Consider the following 15,186-nt stretch of genomic DNA (forward strand, 5'->3'; position numbering starts at 1 on the left):
CGGGAGGGGCCCCAGCAGTGTAGACAGGGAGAAAAGTGTATAAACAAATATTGTGAAAGGGGGCTGTAGAAGCAGAAATCAGCTCACAGCTTTGGGTGGGAGTGGGGTCAGGTGAGGGTGACCCAGGAGCTCATGTTTCAGCTGGATCTTTAAACAGTGGAACGGTTGGTTGGACTGGGTAAGTGAGAATGGTTGGATTTTTTGAAAAAAGGAAACTGATAAGTTCTAAAGGAATAACGCATCCAGTATCTTATTCTAAAAAGAGTCTGGCAGCCACAGGAATAAAAATGCTCAGCTCTAGAAAAGATGGGAATTGGAGTGGCTTAATTCTGTCAAACATAATTCTAAGAGATGAAAGAGAAAACATAGCAAAGTTCTAGAGCAGAAGAAGCCTTTATCTCCAGATCCTGTTAGGAAGGGGGCTGCAGATGTCGCCGTGACGCATTTTCCCAGTTGCAAAGGGATTCAGGGGGAGGAGGGGCACTGCCAACAGGAAAGGTTTGTCTGTCCAGTATATATGCATTCTGTCCATCTGAGATCACTGCGCTGGTGGTGTGTGCACACGCGCTTACATGATTTTCTGTATCATCAGATTCCAGTGTGTTTATCCAAGAAGACACTTGTGGTTTCCTCAACATTCCCCAAAGGCTGTTTCTATAGAGCCAGCCAATGTATGGGAAATGAATGTAGCTCTGGGGACCTCGGCTTCCGCCATAAGGCAGGGTGACCTGGTGAACACCTGTGTATACAGCGTCTTCTGTATTGTTTTCTGTTGTGATTCACGTGGGTGGAACATTTGGGGAATAGGCGGAGGGATTTCTAAGTGGGAAGCATTACGCTTTGCTAAATCATGTATGTATTCCTGATTAAAATAAACCTAATGAATATTTAATTCTTGGAAAGTGGGGAGAGCTTCCTGGGTGAGGCTGGTGGGTGGTTCGTCTAGAAGCTCTGTGGGTTTCGAACTTTCAAATAAACTTGCAGCTGGAGAGAGAGGAGACCAGGGAACACGAGACGAACCCGCATTGGTTAGTATCTTGGTTTCTTCTTGAGGTGCAGCCTTAAGAAACCAGGGTTTTATGACTTTTGAGGGTGCCTCATCCAACTTGAAGGTGGATGTCCAGGGATCGAGGGAGAGAACAATTTCTTAGCAATTGTTATGAAAATTTTGTCTCACCTACACATCCCTGCAAATTACTTTTGATACCTCTGCTATTTGTTCTTCCAAGAGTTTCTTTCTACAAATATGTTTTTGGACACCTATTAAATACCAGACACTGTCCTGGGTGCCGGGGTCATTGCAGTAAAACCAGAGGAGGTCCCCGCGGGGCGGAGCCGGGAGATGTGCCCTTCCTTCCCCACCTCAGCAGGGGTGGCTCTCCTCTCCTTCGTCCCCTCCCCGCAGTCTGCAATCCCTGGCAGCCCAGGCTCAGCCCTGCAGATGACAGCAAGGCCCTGGGATGACAGACAAACACCTAGAAGGAAGCCGGCCCCCGAGAGCACGAGATACCTGTACTCCACACTTGGGGAAACATTATGGGAAAGAGGAAAAGAAAGAAACGCATTTGTTATTTAAGCTACTTTTGTGATGGGTCTCCTTGTTAGAGCAGGTGAGTATTTGCTCCAAAGCGCACAGAAATAAACCCGCCATGATTTGCAGATAATGAGATAACGTCATAGAAAATCCAATGGAAACAACAGACAAAGTATTAGAGGCGGTAAGAAAGCTCGCCAAATGCGGAACCAACTTCTTCCGCTACACCCGTATTTACCAACTGGAAAGTAAAATAGAAAACACGAAACCATTTATGTAGGGTCTCGCCTCAAAATAACTTCGCAAAACTTTTATGGAGAAAAGTTCAAAACTCTATGAGAAGACGTAAGGAGACAAAAATACTATGTTCCTGGTTATGGGGTTAAACTGATCCATGGATATAAGAACTAACATCCTAAAAACATAGATATTTTTCTGAAATGATTTGAAAAATTACATGAAACTACAATCCAATTCCCATCCGGAATATTTTTAAAAATCCGTAAACTTATTCTAGAATATATATGGAAGCATCAAAGCCTGTGAATAGCTAGGCCAGTTTTGATTAAGGGAAGCAATGGGGCGAGGGCTCCCACTGGGAGGTCTGTATGAAAACAGGAAAAATCAGTGCTCTGGGACGAAGCCAGCATCCCCTGCTCTCCACCACTGCTGGTTTAATGGACTCAGCATGGTCTCAGGTGCCCTCTTTGAACCAGGAGCTGAGCTAAGTGCTAAGGCCGTACTAAGAGCTACTAAGAGCATAAATCACGTACCCAATCAAGCACCGAGTCACAGTAGAAATGGAATAAGATGTGTTAGAAAAGTTAACAAATGGAAAACAAGTCGGAATTCCTAAAAATCGCTACGTAGAAGTCTCTTCCCCGCCGTGAGATGCTTTCTGTTTTAGAGCTGGAGGAAGCCTTAGAGGCCCAATTCTGCTGAGCCCTGAAGGGTGGAGTGATTGTCCAGGGGGAAAACAGGATGTGCTGACCACAGAAGAGCCTGGAAAGATCTAGAGGAAGGCACCGCATTTTCTAGGAATGGTGGCAGAGCTGCTGAGCCTTGACTGTAGCGCTCATGTGGGAAAGGAGACCGGAAAATTTAGCTTGAGGCCAGTTTCTGAGGCCTGGAGTTCACTCAGAGGAATGCAGAATTGGGGCAATGTCAAAGGAAAGCAATGGAAATTTCTTCTGGGTCCTGAGAATCACAGCACAGAGGACATGACCTCCTCTGCCTTCTCTTAAAACTGGCCAAGGGGTCAGCGCCACAGAATTCAGGCTTGCAATATGGCTCCCCTCTTCCTTTTTCAAGCTGGCCCCCAGGGCAGGTGAAACACTCGGGATCTGCTTTTGCCTGGAGTTGCCTTCGCTTGGCATGGGACATGGGGGAGCTCGGGTTCCTTGAGTTCCCACAGTGTGCAGGGCACTTTACAGACCTTGTATCATGACTGCGTGAGCCCGTAGGAGACAGAATTAATCACACCTATTTTATCCATGAAGAAGGCAGTGGTAAAGTGTTTCACCCAAGGCCAGCATCTTAACTCAGGCTTGTCTGACCCTAGGCCTGCACTCTTCCTCTGACACATTGAGACCCCGAATGAGTCACAGGCTCTTGGAGGAGCCTCACAGTGTAGAAGAACACAGGGTTTGGCTTCAGCTTCCAACCCCTAATGCAGCTCCTTCTTTACTGTGTGTTCTTTAGCGGGTCACTAAACATCTCTGAGCCTTGGCTTTATTTTGTCTAGATTAGAAATAAAATAAATGTCCCTGGCAAATTAATGTGAGGAATCTATGAGGTAATATATTCGAAGTGACTTATGGTCCCAAACATGCTAAACAAATAAATATAAGTTATTAATTATCACAGGAGTCTGTTTCGTCCAAATTTCAACAGTTCTGGTCCCAAGATTTGTAGGAAGACTGAAGATTTTATCCAAGAATATAGCACCAACTCACATTCATTCCCCAAACATCTGTTGGTAGAGAGCACACTGAAGAACTGCTAGTATCTTGAAGTATTTTAATTCTCTCATTCCCAAATAATTTCACAGGCATCCCCTCAAACTGCAGGGAGCAGTTGTAAAGGCTACCTCCACATGACTAAAACAGATGGAGGGATTATTCTTAAATACACTACCATTTGCTAAAACAGATTAGTTTTTGAAATTCCCTAAACATCGAAACCCTCCAGAACTTTCAAAAGGAAAATTCTGCCTTCTGGGCGCACTGGAAGGTATTTTTGGTGTCCTCTGGGTCCCACTCAGTGTCTGGCTTATGAGCAGGCCCTGGGGGCATCAACGCAGCCCTTCAGGATCAACTCAAAGTCAGGAAGGTCTGCTTTCAATACCAGGAACTGAAAGATGTTTGTGCTCAGGCCTCCTGACACTCAGATGCACCAAGCATGAAGGGACAGATTGAAGAAAACCTGATGCAAAGGACGAGAAACACAAGGAAGAGGTGGGAAGGCAAGAAGTGGACTAGCCTGTGGGTCCCTTGACACCCCCCCTCCCAGGCTCATGAGCTCCTTTACTGCCCGGATGTTAATCACGGAGCATCGACCCTAAGACAGCAGTGCTGGGTGCCCCGGGCTCTGTGGAGAGCCAGGCATCCCCGGCTGTCCTGGAGATGACAGTCTTGTAAGAGAGACATACATGGCAGTAGGAGCAATTATGTACCGGTGGGGAAGCAGGAGAGATGCCATACGAGATTTACGGATGGCATCAGCCATAGGAAGAGGGCCTGGTTCAAGGCTGGAAAGTCTGGAAGTAGCCCCTGAAAGACGAGTAGGGAGGGCAAAGAGGAAGACGGGAGAAAAGGAATCCACGCACAGGAAACTACCAGTAAGAGGCAGGAACTAGTGCAGGGACCCTTCAAGGAGTACTAGAAGGCTCCCGTGGCTGAAGGGGAGAGATGAAGTGGCAGGAGGTCCTGCTCCTTGGCAGGGACAGCAATGATGTTGATCCCGCCTCCGTTGTGCCCAAACAGTGACACTTCTCCACCCTGCTTATGATCACAGGTTTGGATCCCGGGAAGGCTGGAGAGAGCTAGATGTGGTTTGATGGCCTTAGAATCCCCAGCAGGTCCATGGCACTGGCCTCAGTGGTTCTCCTTCGTACCTTCCTTTGGGTCACTCAGTAGTCTCCTCATTGCTTTCTCTTCCTCCAGCACTGCCCCTCTTACACGCATCCTCCGCCGAGCTCTAGAAGTCTTCCTGAAGGCGAGTCTAAGCAAGTTTCCCACCTGCCTAAAACCCTCTGATGGCATGAGAGTGTTCATAGCAGCACTATTTCCAGTAGCCAAAAGGGGGAAGCAACTCAAACATCAATCAATAGATGAATGGATAAACAAAATGTGCTGTACACATACAACGGAATATCATTCAGCCCTAAAAAGGAATGAAATTCCGACGCATGCTACAACGTGGACGAAGCTTGAGGACACTATGCTAAGTGAAGTAAGCCAGTTACAAAAGGACAGATCTTCTAGGATTCCACTAACATGAGGTAAATTCATATTAGAGTGGGCAAATTCACAGACACAGAAAGTAGAGTAGCAGTTGCCAGGGGCTGGGAGGAAAGGAGAATGGGGAGTTAGCGTTTGACAGGTACAGAGTCTCTGTTTAGGATGATGAACCAGTACTGGTGACAGTTCATGCTGATGGTTGCACTACATTGAAATGTACTCAATGCCAGTGAATTGTACACTTAGTACTGGTTAAAACGGAAAACCAAACCAGCAAACACACAAAAGACGCTGAAGGCTCCCATGCACTCAGGATAACACCCGAGGCGTTTACTGCAGGCTGGCTGCTCTCTGCCTCCACACCACTGTCCACGCAGACCCGGTCCTCCAGCTGCACTGCATGATGGGCAGACCCCAGCAAAGAGCCAAACTTTCCCTTGGTGCTAGGACTCTGGTTACGTGCCTACACAGCCTTCAACATCAGCTGGCACAGTCTCTCTCTCAGGAGGCATTCTGGGACATTCTCTCTTTCCCCTGAGTTTGGTTGGGAGCGTCTCTCTGAGCTGCTCTAAGACGCTCTTTTAAATATCTGCTTTAAATGTTTGTCACCTCTTTCTCCAGTAAACTACAAGCTTCCTGAGAACTAGGTCGTGTATTATTTAGCATGGCACTTCCAAAAAGGAGCATAGTACCTGGCACCAGTTGGACATTCAATAACATTAGAAGCTCATCAGTGACACAATAGCCATCAGAGCATATGCTGTGGTCAACAGGTTGTTTCCTCCATCATAATTATTTCATCACTATCAACATTCTCATGCCATCATCATCACCATCAACATCACCATCACCAACATCACCATCATCAACACCATCATCATCACCATCATCACCATCATCACCATCAACACCACCATCATCACCATCATCACCATCATCATCATCATAATCATCATCATCATCACTCAGCAGGTACTTCAGACCATCCAGTGGAATCCTGAGTGTTATGTTCTATTCTTTGCCTTCACTCACCAGTCAGCAACAAAGTTGGCCAAACCTTTGTTGCTCTGTGACAGATCCAGCTGCCCTCCACTGCTTTAATTGCTATTAAACCCTAATGAGGCACTCCCAGGAAATAGAAACTCTTCCCCGTCTAGAATTATTAACATTTTAGATGTGAGTGGACAGCAGTCAGGGGAGCCCTGCAGCATCCGGGCTCACGTGAACACGGAAAGATGGCCATGGGCAGGACACCCACTCAGAACAAAGGATAAAGCAAGTCCAAGCAATTGAAGCCAACTGGGGCAAGGAGGGACCACCTTCAGCAAGACTGAAGGCAGAGCAGGCGACTCACCATCAGCATGGCTCTCCGGAAGAGTCTGGAGTCTGTGGCCCTAGTGGTTAGAAGGTGGACGCTGGCCACGTCGGCTCCGCCACGGTCTGCTGCCAGTGTCACGCGCTGAGGGTCCCCACCAAACGCTCCGATGTGGGTCTGCACCCAGGTCAGAGCCACCACCTGGTCCAGCAGCCCCCAGTTGCCGCTCAACTCGCCGGACCCTTCAGAAAGAGAAAAGCCTTCAGCACTCTGCGATTCTGCAACCTGGGATGTAACCATCCTCGTGTTGTGTAAGCCAGGCACAGGGTGCCGGTGGGGGGCCTGGGCTCCTGCCCGCATAGGTCTGGACTGTGGTTTCCCAATATAGTGGGGCAGTGGGAAGAGCCTGGGCTCCGGAACCAGGCCCATCCGGCCCGGATTCTCGCTTCAGCTAGGAGACTGCAGATGTGTCCCTCCACCTCTGTGGGCCACGGCCACCCCATCTCGCCCCACTGCCCGTGAGGAGGGCGGCTTCTCAGATGAGAGGCATTGCACGTTCAGACCCCAGGCTTGGCGCATCCGACGAGAAGGAGCTGAATTTCCGGCCCCCCATCTCCCCCCACTGCCCGTGACTCTCCGTGTCTCCTGCCCCCCGATGATGGCCAGGCCCGGCTGAGACTCTCGGTCCCACCTCTTCCCACTACCTTCCATGACCTTCGCAGCAGCGGCAGAGCTGCGATTCAAGTTTCTTACATTGTTTGTTTGTTGTTGATTGTCATTTGATCCTGTTGCTTGTTTCCAAAGCACACACCTTTTGACTACAGTCATGTATATGACCACATATGCAGCACTCAGTTGAGTCCATCTCTCTTTCATTCATAGAATTCAGTAAATATGTATCAAAAGCTCAGCATGTTGTTTTAAGTCGAATGATTCAGATACAAAGGAACCATACAGCCAACACGTGCTCTTCCCCTTGGCATTTGGGACACGCCGTGCCCAGGCCCTTCAGGCGTCCTCTGAATTCAACGGCCCCTCTTAGTCTACACCGCTAACTGCCCTGAAACACTAAGCCTGCTCTGGTTTGAGCCGAGGTTCATGCCCTTCGTCTCTGGCTTCTTTCCAGGAAACCCCAGCAGAACCCGTGGCTCCAACCACCGCCTATGTGCAAAGACTCTCGGGACTGTGTCCGCAGCCCAGGGCACTCTCCCAGACCTGGGCCCCTCGAGTTCCCCCAGGAGGCTGTCTCACAGGCACCTCAAGTCCATTCAGCCCCAAAGGGAATTGATTCTAAGTCTCCTGAGCGCTCCCACCGGCGGCCTCGGCAGAGTTTCTTACCTTCTCCTTCAAGCGCGGCACCGCCCACCCTGCTCCTGCACGGCCTCGCGGGAGTCTCCCCGACTCCTCCTTCGACCGTGTCCCCCTCCTCCCCAGCCGCTGCAGGCTCTCCCGCCACTGACTGCCACCCCCTTTCCTCCACGCTTCTCCTTGGCCTCCTGTATCCACACATTCCTCCCTACAGTGAATTCTCCATGGCGCATGCAGAGTGGTCTTCTAAACTTAGAATCTTGATTATCTCTCTCTCTGACACACACACACACACACACACACCCTGCCCCATCCTATGTAAAATGTCCCCTCTCATCCCATGGTCCTTAGGGCACCATTTCAGTTCTTCTATCACATTCAAAGCCCCCCGGGACCGGGCCATCCATCTCTCAGGCCACATCTCCCTTTGTCTCCCCACTGTTCTGTGCTGCAACCAGCCAGGCTTCCCCTCAGAGGCTCAAACACACCAGCCCCACCCTCCCCCATGCCTGTGCTTGCACATGTGATTTCCTCCACCCAGAGCTGTGCCCTCTCCCCTTGACCTTCTCTAACTCCCTCCTCTGGCCCAGTCATCCTCCAAGTCTTAGCTACACCATCAGCTCATAGGCAGCCCTCAGGGGAAGTGAGGGGCCCCTTTCAAAGCATTTGTCACCACTGGCTCCCCTGCTAGACTCTACCCCCCATGAAAACCAGAAGCACGGAGTAGGTCCTTATGAAATGTTAGGTAAATGAAATGACTACAGTTATTATGAACACGATTCAACGTCAAGTGAAAAACTATCAGAAAGAACCCATATTCCCAAATAGAAAACCAGAAAGACCTTGCATCCGATTCCCCAAAATGGTGTTCACAAAGCTGACGAGAACACCAGCTCAGTGGACATAACGGTACGAATTACTCTTCCAGCTGGGGAGACACTCAGAATTTCTTCAAATGCATTTCATGTTCTGGGTTTAGTGAAGCCATTGGCACCATCCTCTCTGCGGACTTTTCTGGATTACATGCACATTCCATTGGTTAGGATGAGTGCTTTTGTTTCCAAGGTCTGAGGGAGGGCAGGAAAGCCGGGCACCAGCTGAGCAGGACCCAGTCTGGGAAGTGACGCCCACGGCCTGCATTTCTAGTGACAACAGGGAGGGACGCCACTGTCCCTGACTCTCACTCCCCATGTATCAGCTTCCCACTTACAGTGCTGACATTCTGGGGTCTACAGACCCCTAGGATGTCAGAGATGAGGGTGCATTCAGGAGGCAAGTCCGAACTGGGCTTCACCTCGCGCCAGGTGCTGTGCTGGGTAGTGCAGAGAGCAAGATAGACAAGATCCTGGCCCTCGAAGCAGACGCCCTCCAGGACGTGCACACGAAGCAGCCACCTCGCTGCTCTGAGATGGTCTAATTCAACCCTTTCCTCCCCTGGTGGAACCTGAGACTTGAGAGGGAAAGAGTCTGTTGAGGTGCAAGAAGCAAATTCGAGATCAAGTTGGCACTTAAATTCAATGCACACTCAGAGCTCTTCGTCCTAACATTCAATCCAATTCAACAAATGTTTGTCCAAAAAATCTATGGTGTGCAAGGCACTGTGTTATTTTCATTAAAAAATTTAAGTACTCTATTTATGGAACTTTCTCTGCTCAGAAGCCTTCATAACTCCCTCATTCCTGCCGCATCAAGTCTAACTCCTTCCTGGCTTTTCAGCTCCTCTAAGATTGACTTCAGCCCATCTGAACAGTCTGGGTCCCTTCACTTTCTAACACCTGCCCTTGTCCAGCCATCGGCGTCTGCTCATCACCTGTGTTCATTGCCCTGCAGTCTGGCCTTGGTTGAGCTCCATTCTCTTTATCCTCTGGGACTCCGTCTCACCTGGCTCAGCCCCGCCACAAACACATAGCGTGCAGTGCTGCTGGGGGTGTGAAACTGGACAGGGCTGCTCTCTGCTGGCCAGGCGTGTACAGTCCAGGAGGGAGACGGGTGTGAGAGGAAGGTGTCCGGACAGCGTGATGGCGCTCCTCCCCATCTGCCTCACACCGCCCTGATGGGCCCCCCCAGCTCCACGCTCCCACCTCTCTGGTCAGAACACACCAGCAAACATTCGACTGTTCCCTCACTGTCTAACCGGCTCTTGCTAGCTCATCTGATTTCTTCATCTGTCCCTCTAAAGCTCCTTAGCTGGGCTCACAGTGGGTTCTCCCCCAGCTCTTGTTGATGGCCATCAATAGAAGGCATCATGGTGTGTGGGCTTAGCAGGCAGGTTATGGAGCCAGACGAGCTGGGCACAGGTCCCAACACCTACTAGCTGTGCGGGGCCCTGGACAAGTTACTTAATGTGACTTGACTTTCCCTGTCTGTAAAATGGAATAATAATAGTACCAACCTCAATAGGTTGTTATGATGATTGAATTTGTTAATATCCGTAAAAGGAACAGAACAGTGCAATGCCTGGCATAAAGCACTCTGGAATTCGTTTGGTTTTTCTTAAACAAAATGAACAGGTTTAGGCCCCAGCATTATCTCACAGGTGCCCTTTGCACGGTCTGCCTTGTCTTTAGTAGCAAAAATTACATCTGTGACGGGGGCAGGACCCTGTGCCTGTTTTTCTGGTTAGGATGGTGAGCAGACCCCCTCAGAGGGGAGGCTCCAAGCGCCCCAGGGAGGACGGGGTGATGGGTGTGTTACGTGTCTGGCCTTCGGTCTGTCTCCCTGGCCAAAGCCCACTTCCTCTGTTCCCACACCCTGCAGGGCGCCCGCGAGCCACGGCCGACCCACTCCTCTGATCCTGCACGCCACTGGCCTGGGTTGCCCTTGCTGCATTGCTTTACCAGAGAGAGAAGGATAATCACTGTGCCCCACGGCCCTGGGGTCTGTCCCACCGGCAGGGTCCAGGCTGGGAGAGGGCCTCCCTGGCCCATCATCAACCCCCTCACTTCCTTCCCAATTGCTCTTCATCAGGAATCGTGCTCCTTTTAAGTACTGCTGGGTTTCTCGCAGAGAACACGAGTTTGTCTGGTCGGCCGCAGGCCTGGCGTGAGCTGCTGTTTTCAGCTTCTTCCCATCCCTTTCTTAATGTGCCTCTGGAGTCTGGAGCTCTTGGGGGATTATCTTCACTCTGGGCTACAATAGCAGATGCTGCACACATTTATCACATGAGACGATGTACATGAAGCAGCAGCTTGGCCTAACTCAGTAAATGCCATGGGCTGCAGTTGCTGGTGGCCAGATGCAGGGCCAGGACATGGCTGCAGCAGAGCCCTGGCTTGGAGAGGCCCTGCCAGGGAAAGGAAAGGGGCATTAGCCCCCGGGAACCCCTGCAAGGTACCAGCAAGGTTCCCGGTGTTTGTCTTCACATGCTTGATCTCCTGAGAGACGGGCAGCCTGGGATGGGATGGGACGCTGAGGGAGGGACCAAGGGACCCCCCCCAGAGCCCCTGAGCCCCATGGAGCGAGGAGCTGCCCCTGGACCTTGCTCTTCTCGGGTGCGAATCCTGTACACTGTGCAGGACACCAGTCTGGGGCTGGCACTTGAAGTCGCCCAGCTCTTTCCAGACCTGTCCTGAACCACAGTTTCCAACTATTTAAAATGGAAAGGAGGAGGGATGAGTCGGTGGAGCTCAGGCAAGTCTCAGGGCGGGCGGTGAAACTATTCTGTATGATTGGTGGACACGCGTCATGATGTTTGTCAAAACCCACAGAATGTACAACACAAAGAGTGAGCCCTGCTGTAGAGTATGGACTTTAGTCAATACTAACATACCACTATGGGCTCATGGAGTGTAACAAGTGTGTGGCACCAATGCGGGACCTTAACAGGGGAAACTGAGGCAGGGGAGGACGCAGCATATGGGAACTCTGTAATTTATGCTCAAATTATTCTGTAAACTTAAGATCATCTAGATAATGAAATCCATTACATATATGTATTTTTTTCTTTTCTTTTTTTCTTTTTTTTTTCGGCTGCGCCACTCATCTTGTGGGATCTTAGTTCCCCGACCAGGGATTGAACCTGCGCCCTCGGCAGTGAAAGCGCCGAGTCCTAACCACTGGACCGCCAGGGAATTCCCTATATATTTTTTTTCATGGGAAAGGGATGATGTATTTGTGTTGGAAGTTTATTGGGGGCTTAGCTGAATCGCACACCTGCTCTTTTCTCCCTCTGCTGTGAGTGCGCACCTTCTCCGCCTGGAACCTTGCCGTGGGACGCCCAGTGTCTGGCGGGAGGTGGTCGTCTGCAGCCAGGAGCCTGTGTGTGTGTCCTAGAGCTGCTGCCCCTCCACCCACCGGCCCTGGCGGCCACTCTCTGGGTCTCAGTTTCTTGATTGACTGATGGCTCCCCTAGGGGCTGAACTGCAAGGAGCTCCAGGTAAGAGATGCTAAAGCTCTGGAATGTGGGAAGTACCGGGAGGTCTCCAGAATAAAGCAAAGAAGAGCTGCCTGAGCCTAAATGAATTAAAACACTGATCCTGGGCTTCCCTGGTGGCGCAGTGGTTGAGAGTCCACCTGCCGATGCAGGGGACACGGGTTCGTGCCCCGGTCTGGGAAGATCCCACATGCCGCGGAGCGGCTGGGCCCGTGAGCCATGGCTGCTGAGCCTGCGCGTCCCGAGCCTGTGCTCCACAACGGGAGAGGCCACAGCAGTGAGAGACCCGCATACCGCAAAAAAACAAACAAACAAAAAAAACCCCCAAAACACTGATCCTCTCTGTACACAGAAGAATGAGGAATCTGTAGGGCATTTCTAAACACCAAGGGAGAGAAAACTATTTTTTAAAATGATACCTATTCTCAATCTTTAACATTAACTGCTAAGTATTGTTCTTTCTTCTTTCTTCCTCTGTATCCCCTGTCTCCTACATTTATTTTTTTAATTAATTTTTATTGGAGTATAGTTGCTTTACGGTATCACATTAGTTTCTGCTGTACAGCAAAGTGAATCAGTTATACGTATATATATATCCCCACTTTTTAAAAAATAGCTTACCCTTACATGAATCATATATCATATATGTTATATAAGCACTATATATAAAGCATGAGAAAAAAGCAAACATGTTAACCCACCACCCAGCTTAAGAAACAGAACAAACACCACAAATTCTTGAGAGGACCCTTACACAGACAACACACGTAAACAGGAAGGCAAACACCATGGAAACTCCTGGAACCCCAGTTTTAAATGTGCAACTTTAAGGGGAAGCAATTCTCTTTGAGGAGTTTTCTTTTCTTTGGGGGGGAGAGGGAGTGGCACACATAACTTTTCCAGACATGTCAACTTTAGATAGCTGGGGTTTTTTTCAGTTTTAAAAGAGATTATATTTGTGAAACAACTAAGTTAACATTTTTCTCCTTTCCCTATTTCCTTGAACACTCAAGTTATATGTTAAAGATATTTTAAAACTGTCCTGAATTAAAAGAGATTGTGAAAGTTGCGAAAACAACAACAACAACAATAAAACCGAAAACATCGAGGGAGCAAGCTACCATTTCTTCTTAGTGCTTCATCCACGGGATTCAACGCCCAGTGTGACATTAAATTTAACTCACGGCTGCGGGGCATAAAGTCCCTTAACCTCTCTGAGCCTCGTCGTTTCCTCTATGACATGACCGCACAGGGCTGACCTCGCAAAGGTGCCTGGAGACTGAAATGACGTCACCCAGAAAAGATGTCTGGTAGAGATGGGTGCTGGGTGAGGGTAACTCTCCTTCTCTCTTGCTGACAGCTTTGCTTTAAGCACAAGGAACAGCAGTGTTGCAAGTCAGGAGTGAGAAGGTGTGGGTGTTCTGGAAGAGTTCCGACCCCAGACTCTGCCTCGCCGGCAGCAGAAATGAGTTTCCCTTCCAGGAAGCCCACAGAATTCTCCATAAGATCACAGCCCATGAAATCATAATCCCCGCCCCCTCACGGAGGGATGGCATATGGAAATTCGCTCTCTTGTGTCTGGAAACACTCTGAGCCAGAGTCAGCCGTGTCTGTGAAATGCTCCACCTGAGCGGGTCCCACAGGCTGGGTTCTGAGTTTCACCATCTCTTTAGAGAAAGGAGCTCCTGATTTAACAGATTGTCAGTCGTGTGTTTGAAAAGAGGAAAGAAAACCTGGGCAGGGCATTCAGTGCTCCAGCAGCTTTCCCTGCACCCCTGAAGGAAAGTCTGGAATCTGGTCATCGTCCACATTCCCCTCATTGGCACCTGGTCACATGTTGCCTTAACTTGTTGCCTGTTTCATGTTTGTTGTGCAGACGAAGAATCTTCTTTATGACACTCAAGGCCTCCTGCCACGTGGTCCACCCAGCCCTCATTCCCCAGCACTGCCTGGCTTCTGCTCACGCAGGATGCCTGCTCCACTCGGCCACATTCTAGAGGAGTCCGTCATTCCCACCAGGCTACCTCCCACCCACCCAGCCATACTCAGCAGGCAAGACATTCCAGGTCTTAAATGAGATCCCCGGAGAACAGAGATGCTGCTAGGTGCCTGTCCCTGAGGACTCCTAAAGCCCATCATAGCCTCTAAAGTCCCTTTACATGTAGCATATCACTGGAGCCTCACAGTGACTTTGGAAGTTGGGTAAAATTATTCCCATTTTACAGAGGAGAAAACTGAGACTTGGAGAAAGGAAGGGTTTTATCCAAGGTCACACAGACAACCCTTGGCTCTTCAGATTCCCAGACCAGCGTGTCTGCCCTCTGCCACGTCTGCCTGTCAAACAACTGCCCTACCACTGGGGGTTGGGGTGGGGGGGTGGGGAGATGGAGGAAGAGACATGGGTGGATGACGCTGGGATTGGTCCAAGCCTCAATTCTGCCCTGTGGACTGGTGGGGAAGGTGGAGGGCATAACCAGAGTGATAAAGGCATCTGTGACTGGAAAGGGGACAGGCCGGATGTTCAAAAGCGATCTGGAATTCGAGGGGAATCAGAAATCATTGTCTATGCAGCCCTCACTCCAGTAAATGGCTTCCTGAGGGCCCAAGAGCTCTAATCCATGCCTTAGAGTCTCCAGGGCAGGTCGACCCTGGTGATGAATCCTGGCTCTGCTCCTTCCTGACCACGTGAGCTTGAGCCAGGGTCTAGCCCTCTGGGGTCTCGGTACACACACGCGCACACACAGATACATCACAAGATAAAACGTACTTGGAACAGCTTCAGACACATGATAAGTGTAATCAGTAGTAACTGTGACTCTCATCTATGGGCATCAGCATGGCTGGAGGGTCTCGTGAACGCACTGGTCATACCACTCCCTGCTCAGCGGGCTGGAGGAGGGCTGCGGGCTGGGAAGAATGGGGCTTGGGGAAGAAAGGACTAAACGCACACAAAGAACACACCCGGCTCAGGAGGTCAGCGGTCCCCACCAACGCCAGCAACTCACCGGAACTCAGGAAGCCAAAGACGCCCACTCGGTAGCTGGCAGTGACCACGATGAGGTTGCCAACAGCAGCCAAGAAGGAGCCATCCACAGCCGGCTGGCCCCCCCTGGCCCCGCCCTCTGCGGCGTTGTGGAGGAACAACAGCACAGACACGTTGGGGGCCTGTAGGGATTGGAGAAATGCGGGAGCTCCA

General features: G+C 50.2%; 1 protein-coding gene across 1 annotated transcript in view; it reads right to left on the bottom strand.

Moving 5' to 3' along the window:
- Positions 1 to 15,186, bottom strand: part of TG (thyroglobulin) — a gene marked incomplete at both ends in the record, with an annotated part of 242,150 nt that overhangs the window by 90,000 nt on the left and 136,964 nt on the right. The window contains 2 exons of the mRNA XM_082675311.1: positions 6,350 to 6,552; positions 14,996 to 15,155. Of these exons, the coding sequence (XP_082531437.1) occupies positions 6,350 to 6,552; positions 14,996 to 15,155 (363 nt within the window). The remainder of the gene's footprint in view (positions 1 to 6,349; positions 6,553 to 14,995; positions 15,156 to 15,186) is intronic.

Source organism: Grampus griseus, assembly GCF_964374135.1.
Source record: "Grampus griseus genome assembly, chromosome: 17".
Taxonomy (NCBI): domain Eukaryota; kingdom Metazoa; phylum Chordata; class Mammalia; order Artiodactyla; family Delphinidae; genus Grampus; species Grampus griseus.